This window comes from Diadema antillarum, unplaced genomic scaffold (assembly GCF_040938485.1).
Source record: "Diadema antillarum isolate AM-2024a unplaced genomic scaffold, OU_Dant_1.0 scf00000053, whole genome shotgun sequence".
NCBI classification, from domain to species: Eukaryota; Metazoa; Echinodermata; class Echinoidea; order Diadematoida; family Diadematidae; genus Diadema; species Diadema antillarum.
The window spans coordinates 1,715,221-1,725,607 of NW_027270942.1; the positions used below are offsets into that span (position 1 = coordinate 1,715,221).

General features: G+C 42.4%; 1 protein-coding gene across 1 annotated transcript in view; it reads left to right on the forward strand.

Annotated features, from left to right (window-relative positions):
- LOC139715646 (uncharacterized) overlaps nt 1-10,176 on the forward strand; it is a 29,558-nt gene extending 19,382 nt beyond the window's left edge. The window contains exons 7-13 of the mRNA XM_071627204.1: nt 1,610-1,828; nt 2,374-2,445; nt 3,480-3,554; nt 4,247-4,468; nt 5,302-5,520; nt 6,056-6,497; nt 7,884-10,176. Of these exons, the coding sequence (XP_071483305.1) occupies nt 1,610-1,828; nt 2,374-2,445; nt 3,480-3,554; nt 4,247-4,468; nt 5,302-5,520; nt 6,056-6,497; nt 7,884-9,805 (3,171 nt within the window). The 3' untranslated portion in view covers nt 9,806-10,176. The remainder of the gene's footprint in view (nt 1-1,609; nt 1,829-2,373; nt 2,446-3,479; nt 3,555-4,246; nt 4,469-5,301; nt 5,521-6,055; nt 6,498-7,883) is intronic.
- The last annotated feature ends 211 nt before the right edge of the window (nt 10,177-10,387 follow it).

Sequence of the window (10,387 nt, forward strand, 5' to 3'; positions counted from 1 at the left end):
CAAGGAGCTTGCCCTCATCGCTCCATTGATAGACAGACAGATACTGTATACACTATATATTTCGCGGGGGTTTTATTTTCGCGAATTTCGCGAGTCGGGAGCTATTCGCGAAATTAACAACACGCGAAAATATTACCTTAAAAAATGAATCCCTTGCCTTGATGATACGAACATTTCAGTACTAGTATACCATGTCACGGCTTACCGAACAGACCATACTGGCTAAGCTTGTTTACGTACATATGTGACCCTGCACCACAAAACAAACAAAAAGTCGCCAGACATGGATTTTTAGTTAAGGACATATTCTGCAAGAGCAGACTCTAAGCTTTAAAATGATGTATAACTCAATTCAAATGGACTCTCCTAACCTCTCTAAATATTGGAAAGAAAGCGCACACTCTGGAAAAGTGTGAACCGAGAAAAGAGGCTCTGAAGTAAAGGGTCTATATGTGTCTATTCAAGCGCTTAATCTTTACCAAACCGTGCTGGCTGTGTGATGAATGGGACAAAAACAGGATGTAAACCACTGGAGAAACAACAATGTAGGGATTATCAGATCAAATTGAAATTGAGCATGCTCTATCAACACATTCTGTCCATGATTGATGTCAACTTTCAAGCAGTAGCGTTATCCCTTCAAAAGTTATCAAACTTGAAAGTGAAGAGTTTGCAAAGAGTTATCAAGAAATGAAAAGGGTCCTCTAAGACATACCTGATCTCAATACTCTACAAAACATAGGTTGTAAAAAAACTACTGACAATGCACCTTCCCATTCATTTTATGATCCCAAACTTAAGAATAATGTAGAAGAAGGGTAGCTCTTTAAGAAAATATGAAAAACTAAATATTGACTTGGTTGACCTGTTTCACCTTTTTTGAGTCCTCACGTGAAATCAAGGGGTGCGACTTTTTGTTCGTTTTGTGATGCATGGTCACATATAGCACGTCCACGTCTACTTACGAATACTGTAGAGAGCTAATCCATTATCGCAAGGGGACCACTCGTCAGAAATCTAGTGCAATGGACCTAACCACTTCAAAAATGTTGAATTCTAACTTACTAGTTCGCAGAGTTTGGTAAGTTTTTTTTCATGCAGTGTATAACTAGTATCATTCTTATTTGCTACATGTAGTAAGTTGAAAATTCACACTTTCTTTGCCACTTCATATTTTCTCTGGTCCCCCAATCGCGAATTTAACCACTCGCGAAAATGTGTGACCGTGGCAATTCGCGAAAATTTATGTACGCGAAAATTATAGCGTATACAGTAGTCAGATAGTACTTTATTACGATATTCATGTCTTGCAGTCATAAAACTGAATTGCATTAAAAGTTACATTGTAAAAAAAAAAAGACCGCAATGGTGTTAAGTATTGATTTTAATAAAGAAAGAGTTGAAAGTACACAAACATAGATAAAGTGAGATCTTTAATATCTCAGTGGATACTCAATGGGCAAGCCGTAAAATGTTCCCTTACATTTTGTTATATTCACTTATTCAACCATTTATGGTTGATATTGATATTTTGATATTTTAATGTGGACATTTTGATATTTTCAAATATTCAAATATTGATATTCTAAACCCTTTGATCTTCAAACAGAAAAAGTTGCCAGGAGCCCCCATCCTCCTCATAGCTCCGAGTGGCCCCACCCACCCCACCATGCCCCCATCACGCCGCATCAGGTACTGGAACTCACAGCTAGGCAACCTGGGGAAAGTGGTGCCTGTGTCGGTCCATGCCCCCGAAGGAGGGGCAGGGATCACCGCTGCACTGTGTCTGGAGCATATGATTGGAGCTGTCCGCACCAAGGTGTCTGAGGTAATGAAAGAATTAGAATTGATACAGCTCATATTTAGTAGCAGTGGGCACAAAAGTGATAAACAATGCATTTGTCTTATTTCTATGCACCTAAGGTGTCTAAAGATCAGTTTACAGTTAATGTATTTCCTTTTTTTTTCCTTTGGTGTTGTTATCTAAATTCATAATTATGAATGGAACCTTAGTGAAAATTTGATAAAATTGTGGAATCATTACCTAAAAAACAATGACAAAACAAACAAACAAACAAACATATTGTTACAATCTGACTACAGTATTCATCTCTAATCAGGAATATTACACTTTTTTTTTGTTCCTAGTGAGGGTTGGACTAGTTTGGATTCTGTGTTTTTGTTTGTTTCATATTGTTTGGAGTTGCAATTTTCAGAATCCTGAGCAAGCCATGTGCTCTTTCTAAAAAGAGATGGGGGAAAAACTTTTCTGGAGATGACAGATTTGCAATCTTTTATGAAATGTCTATGAACTGGTAGTGATTTGTATTGTTGCCAAAGACCTTCAAGAGATCGTGTTGTGTCTTTCTACAGCTGCGAACAAATTTTCACAACAGGCCCATCGTGCTTCTGGGCTGGTCAGTTGGAGCCCTCGTAGCCTGTCATGTGAGTATTTTACCAACAAATTATTATCCCTCATGGGTTTGTTCACATTTCCAATAAATAAACCCTTTATTGCTCAGGAACTCAATGGCTATAACTTCCTGTGCTTCATCAGTATTCAGTGTATTCCTCCTAAAGTGACATACTTGTAAGTTAGCCAGCCCCCTCAGGCCTAACAATGTGCCTCAGTCCAACAGGACAGCCATGGTGACACAATTAGGGATTAGAGGGATTAGATAATCTCTAGGAACTGGCAGTTAGTTTCCAGACAGTTGTGCCGATCAGCAAAGAAAGTGCTCCAGCAGACATTCCAAACAGTGAATAAAGGACAATAAGGATTATGTTAAAGCTAGGCCTATTCAAAAGATTGTACGGGGTGACAGGAGTATTTTCAGAATGATCACATGATGCAGTCACATGTCACTTTGTGCAACATTTCATGTCGTTAAAATGACAAAACTACGTCTCTTTCCTGACGCAGTATTAATATCAAACAATTATGACCAATTGACATCACTCCAAATCTCAATGCCAGCCGCTCTTTTTCCCCCTCGTGCATACTGTATCTTCTGCTAATTGGTACGTTTGACAATATCTAGTATGTATTTACTTAATCAAAATTAATAATCTGTGTTTGCCTTTTGTTTGATGTAGCATGCATATGATTATAATATAATTTTTGCTTTTTTGAACCAAAATATTGTAATTTTGTATTTGCCCCTGAAATGTGTGAGTTTTCTTTTTAAAGTACATCAATATGTGTTTTACTTTTTCATCTGCTGAGGTTAGCTGCTCTATTACCCTATTTGCATCAGACAGAAAGAAAAGTTAGGATCAAAGAGTATAAAACTTAGCTTGTCTGCTACTCCACAGCATTTGCACTCAATTGTCAAAGTGTTTTTCCCCACATAGTTTTTTTTTTTCTCTCTCTCCTTTTATGTGTCTAATGAATTTCCCTTTCTTTCCTTTCTTACTCCTCGTTGTCACCTATTTCACCACTGATTTATCATCTTGTCTTGTATGACTGCACAATCTAGGTGTCCCTTGTGGAAGCTGTATCAGCTATGGTCTGCCTTGGGCTTCCTATGCGTGGAATGAGTGGAGACAGGGGGGTAAGTTGGACTTGCTGCCATTTACAAAGCAGGGGCCACAGAACATTTCTTCTTTTAGAGTGGGGGGGGGGGGGGGGGAGGGGAGGCTGCGAGTCAGTTTGGGGTCAAGGGTCATCGGATTTGTCTCTCTGTCAGCAGCAGTCCCAACCTCAACAATGGACTTGGAGTGTGTTGTTTTTTTTTATAAACCCAACTGCTTTTAGTAAACTATCAAGTCGAGTAGCTGCTTGGAATCTTTGCACTCGAATTTATCTCGGTTATAATCACAGCAGAAATTACATTATATACATTGAAATTGGTGAAGTATTAGTAATGACAGACATAACAGAGATGCAATGTGATTACAGTGGACTCCTGTTATAGCGAAGTCCTTGGGACCGCCAGTTTTCTTTCGTTATATCGAAACTTTGTCATTCCAAACAAATAAACAATAAAAAAATGTAGAGCTGATTATTTTGCGACCAGGATTTTCATTTTGCTGTAACCGGAATTTCGTTATAACCGTGTTTGTTATAAAGGGAGTGCACTGTATAAAACTAACCAGAACACTGGCAGAAGATGAAATATAAGAGATGGCATTGACAACAATGCATCAGTGTGTTGGATATCCTAGGGAAAGCAGGTGCTTGTGAATATGGCATATTCAGGGAAGTAGTGCATTTAGTGCTGTACTTCTCCTTCATTGCATGCAGGACTTGGACGAGCCTCTCTTCGACAGCAAAGTTCCGACCTTCTTCGCCATCGGCCAAGAGTCGAGCCAGTGCAACCAGGACGGCTTGGAGAATCTGCGGGAGCGCATGAAGGCTGAGACCACCCTCGTGGTGGTGGGCGGGGCGGATGACAGGCTCCGCCTCTCTAAGACCAAGAAACTCCACGAGGGCATCACTCAGACCATGGTGGACAGATGCATCCTGGTGAGATAGGACGCCCTCTGTTGACAACACAGCATCATTAGTCCCTCCTCTATTCCTGACTTTTACAACCGTAATTCGGTTATTTATCATTTTTGTGAGGATAAAACATAGCATCCATGTGCATGCAGAAACTGTGGATTTTTTTTTTATTTGCTTCCAAAATGGACACATACGCTTAATAAATTGGTTCAGTAGTGCTGTGATAACAGATTTCAGCTGTTTGACTTTGAAAATATTAGCCAAAAATGTACACCTGCAGTATTGTACTCTGAGAACATATCTGATCATGGTTACTACATAATGTTTAAAAATCACTCACAAACTAGGCAAAAGCAATATCATGTGATCTTCAGTGCGAGAATGAATTGCATGCAGCTTGTTGGGAAATACTACAGCTACGTAGGACATGATCGATTACCATGTGACCTTCTACCTACTGTACCCTTTACCAATTGGGAAAGACGCTTCAGAAATAAAAGTTGGGTACTTCGACCTAATTCATTTGACCCTGTGATCTCAAAATACTCCAAAAACAACTCACTATCCTGACAAACAGTGTCAGCCAGACAAGTTCCTTGGTAGACCCTTTGGATTTATCACAAGCAAATTCCAAATGGTGGAAGATGTGCTTGTAGTCCTTCTTAGATCTATGTTTTACATAGTTTCCCCTTCTCTTTATGGTTCCCCCTTTCTTGCTTTGAGAAAGGAGGCAGGAATCACAACTCAGTTTCAAACAGGAACGATACAAATGAAATGTTTTCTTCCTTTTTTTATGCTTTATTATCTATCTGTTGGTTTTTGTTTGGTTTTTCATTTTTTTTTTGCATGTGTAGGATGAGATATCAGACTTTCTGACAGGGGTACTGTCTGCTGCCTACCATGGGTCCGGTGAGGGGGATGGGGACCATCATCACCACTCCAAGAAGAAAGAGAAGGAGCGCAAGAAGAAGGTGCAGAGGGACCTGAGCGGTGAGATGAAGGGGCGCAAGACACCTCCTGTAGGGGGCCCCATCCCAGGCCGCCGATCCAGCACCCCTTCTACTCCTGTTGAGGTTGGTTAGAGCTATCAGCCAATACCTAGTTCTCATGAAGATAACAAGAGTTATCTTCCTTATCTTATCTTTTATGGGGGATTTTTGACATTGTACAAGTTTTTCCTGGTGACACTTTTGTTTAACCCTATATATGCCCAGGCACCAATCTTGGCAAGCATTTTCACCAGCCATCCAAACTTGCAATTGTAAATAAGCAAGCCCATTCCAGGTGCAGCAGCTTCCATTATAACCGAGTCCTTGGGATCGGCAGTTTTCTTACATTGTATTGAAATTTGTTGTAAATGAACATTGAACTACATAAAGATATATGGGTGAAATTTGGAGACCTACATTTTTACTTCATTGTAATGAGAATTTATGTTGTAGCGATACATTTCACCTGTATGTTTGTTTGATTTTTTTTTTTACATCTTCACTGGGACTGCTTTATAGTAATTAACGTCAAATATTTCTTGCATACTTGCATGACTTATTCATCCAGTCACACCTTCTAACCTTTGTGTTGTCGGTACTTTTGCTTTTCTTTTATCAGCATGGGATATCTACCCTGCCTGCCACTCCAAAGACTCCAAAGGGGGGCGACTCGCGTGCCCCTACACCCACTACCACCTCGTCCACAACAGCCACTGCCCTCACTGCTGCTTCCACCATGGCACCCTCAGTCACCTCCACTGGAACGGTGTCATCAAAGCCCTCCTCTTCCTCTCCCTCCTCCTCCTCCTCCTCCTTCTCCTCTTCCATGGCACAGCCAGGCACTTCTGGGCCAGCCACATCTGCCGCGCCTTCATCGGGGACACTGAAGACGTCCTCGTTTGCAGCTGCTCTGTCCTCCGCCAATCAAGCCAAGCAGTACACCACCTACCTGGCCAGGGCAGCCAGCCAGAGTAAAGAGGAGAGTAAGACTAAAGGCAAAGGGGTAGTGCGCTTTGGTGGCTCAGAGATGGCTGGGACAGGAACAATGTCACCCGCGGAAGGTAAACTGTTAACTCTCAGTAACGTTTAGGGAAGGCAGAATTTGGGGTTACTTTAAAGGTGTAGGAACCTGGGATTCCAGAAGGCACTGTAGGATGGCATAATGATAACCAAAATAATCATCATAAGCTAGATAACTCTTTATGTGCTATGTTCGCACTCCTGACTCAGTCGAGGTTGTGCCAAGTTTGTATATTCTGCTCAAATGCACAAGCTCGCCCAAACTTATAAATAAATAAATGATGCCACAGTACAATGAAAGCGTTTCTCGCGATTCCATTCCTATCACATGTAGCTTGCATTTTATGTGGTGATCGACTATCAAACAGTGTTTCCAAGTGGATTTGCCAGTTAATTTGAAGTTTATGTCACTGTTTTGAGTGCAAAAGTCATGTATCTACAATAATTTAGCTACTGGTCATGTGGAAGAGAAACAATCACAGACATGTCATTCAATCTACATCAAAGCAGCGCTTGGCATTTTATCTTCTTTTTTGCTTATTACACTTCTAGGGTAACAAAAATCTATAAAAGTTACATAGATTTGAAAAACAGAATATCGTCCCAAAGCATGATTATGTTGCTGTTTTGGAATAATGTGGCACGCATGTGGTTAAGACCATGGCACATAAAGAGTTAACTGTCCATCAAAGTACATCATGGATGCATATTGTGCGTACTCTCCTTTGTACAGGATCAGCAGTCATTTAAATTTTGCTGAATCAGCCAGGAACATTGACTGAATTAAGAGACAGACTTTATTGACATTATTTTGGCCAGTTTTGGCTGATTTACTGCACAAATCAGTTTTATCAGACATTTAGAACATGGCAGATGTGTTAATGTCAAAATCATCTAACAGTGCCCCCTTGAGTTCTGGGTCTGAATGGGTTTACTTGAACTTGAATTTAATTATGATATGAAGATATAGCAGTGTCCATGTTTCAGTAGATATGAGAAATTTCATTATAAACAGCCAATAGTCCAATTGAAAAGTCATGGGCCTACACTGTAATCTCCACAGACTATCCACTGAAACACCGGGATATTAATTTGCCTTGAATTACTACTTCAAGAAAACACATATCCAAATGAACATAACCAGGCATGTGTCTACATTGTACCCTGTGAATATGTCACAGCTGAAGGCATGCAATTTTATGAAGTTTGCCCCTCTTTCTGACAGGAGTTACTTTCTTCACCCTCTTCATTTTCTGGCCAAAGTTGTCAAATATCAAATGATAATGCAATTTGCAGTTTCTTGCTGTGCAACACTGAAACTGCTCAAATGCTTTTAGTGTCAGTTCCCTTCTACACATGTGATATACTTATGTTACTTTTTTGATGTAAAATGTCACGAGCACTCTCTCATGCATTTCTTCAAACAGGAATTGATGCCACAACTATTGTGGTGAAACAAGCTCCAAAGAGAAGCCAAAGCCAGAGTCCAGCCACAGTGCGGCGCAAACAGATGAAGCTTGCTGATCTCCCTATCATCACTGGGGAACAATCCTTGACCTCACCCACTGTGACCTCTTCGGGTCAAATCAAGGGCATGTCAGTGCACACTCCTACACAGCGTGGTCGTCCTCCGACCACTTACACACTGGTGGCATCAGGGTTAGGTGTTCCTAGCTCCAGGACGGCTACCTCTGGTGCGAGTACGCCTCCTTCATCTACAGATGGGAAGGCCAAGCAGGCTTCAACCAGCAGGGTCACATTGGACTCCGGACAATCATTGTCCCAGCTTCAGCAGATGAGGGGCACATCCTCCAGTGGGTCACACAGCAGTCTCCTGCATGGACTAAGCTTTAACATTCAAGGTAGTCAGCTGAAGGAGACAACAGGGTCTCAAATGCAGGTCCTGGAAGGTGTCTTCTCCCCGAAGCAGAGCTTTGGCCAAGCTCTTGCAAGTGCAGACAGTGGGCTGGTTAAAGGTCCTGGGCCGACTAAATCCACCCATTCCAAAGGTACGTCTTCCAGCAGTGGAACAGCATCTTCCAGTGGCTCTTCAGGGAAGACCTCTAGCGTCCATTTCTCTGTAAGCTCCAATTCAGACGTCAAGACATCCAGTTTGGCCATGCACTTACCACACCTGATATCCACAGCACTCAAAGCAGCCCAGTCAGCACCAGCCAAGTCCACCTGTGTGACACTAGTCACCACGAAAGCATCGCCAGCACAAGCAAGGAGTACTGGCGTCAAATCCAGTACTCCATCTGCTGCAGTTTGTGGCGGCAAGAGTTCAAAGGTTACATCAGATGTTTCCATGCTTGGTCTGATTGGCGCTCAACATGTCACAAGTAGTGGTGGAAAGATAGTGAAGAAATCCTCCGAAGACGAACGTAGTGCACAAGTCCAAGCAATACAAAAGCTGCAGTTCCACGACTTTCCACTGACTACTGCCTCGTTGAGTTACACTCACACTGGTCATATAGTCACTGAGGCAAAGATTCTTAAAGACTTTGAGAAAGGCTCGATTCCACTCACTAAGCTTGACTCGCCGAGCTCCCACAAAACCAGTCCCCCTACCAAGTCACCGTCTGGCGTCAAACCCACGATGAGAGAGATTTCTCTTGCGAAGCCTTCTCCTGGAGTGTCATCGACGGGCCAGATAGTATCAGTGTCGTTGGCATCACCAAGTGGTTCAGGGAACATAGCAGAGACTACTGGCCGAGGGAAGATCGTGATTGATCTGGACACCATCCCCCTGTCCAAGCTTCGCACTCAGCAGGCTCCCAAAGATACCTCTGCTCCGATTGTGGTGGACTTGGACACAGTTCCTCTGTCAAAGCTAAAGGAACACCTGAAGGACACAAAGCCTCCGTCAAATAAGCCATCCCCCTCGCCATCCACCACCACCATTAAGATAGTGTCGAAGCCGGTGGATCCTGCTGCAACGGCCTCGCAGAAACCCAAGCTGTCCACGTCTGCACCCTTCATTGCCTTGTCTAGCAGCTTGAAGGCAAGCACAGAGAGGGCAGCGAAAGCACACAAAACAATGATGGTGACGTCAAGCTCCAAGCCATGGCTTTCGTCACCGTCTGTAGCATTAAAGACCACCCCTCCTCTCTCCTCCTCGATCCTGCCAACGTCCACTCCAGCTGCCTCTGCGGCTGCACCTCGGCAGCAGCCAGTGATGCCTGTTGAGAAGGAGGATCTTGCCTCGACAGCAAAGGTTGGGAGCACACTTAGGATGGATGAAGAATTGGGAGACTGTGAGGAACCCATGGAAATTGGTCAGCCTTCTGCCAACACCCGCACTAGGCGTGTCAGAGCACCAAAGCAGCTCTCGGACTTCACTGAATGAAGAGGCTAGGAAATTAATTGGAGATATATCTTTATCCATTCGACAAAAGGAATGCTGCTTTGTACATATTTGTGCCCATAATGTACCATGAGCTGTTCAGTGAAAGTTATCACATTCATTTGTATTTGCCAGTATACATATTCTTGCGTGATATGTAATGTTGAAGTAGCTGCAACAAACATGTGTACATTTCTGTATACTTCTAAATTAATAGATGCTATTTCAGTATCGCTGAATTACAACTTACCTGTTGGGGTTGTATGGGTGTAAAACAGTCCGTGTCTGGAAGTGAAACATATCAAACACTTACAGACATTGTAGAGCTTTTTATGGTGCTGTCTTGAAATGGCACTGGAGGCATTGGTCCGAATTCACGAAGGTGGTCTAAATTTAAACCATGGTTTATGTAAATTTTTACTGCGTAGATATGATTGATAGATTGCGTACGCTAACAGGCATCCAGTAAGAATACGGGCATTAATGCGCGCATGTATTGGTACGCCTATTTAACGCTTATTTTAGACCATGGTCTAAATTTGTACCATGGTTTAAGTTTAAACCACCTTCGTGAATTCGGGCCAT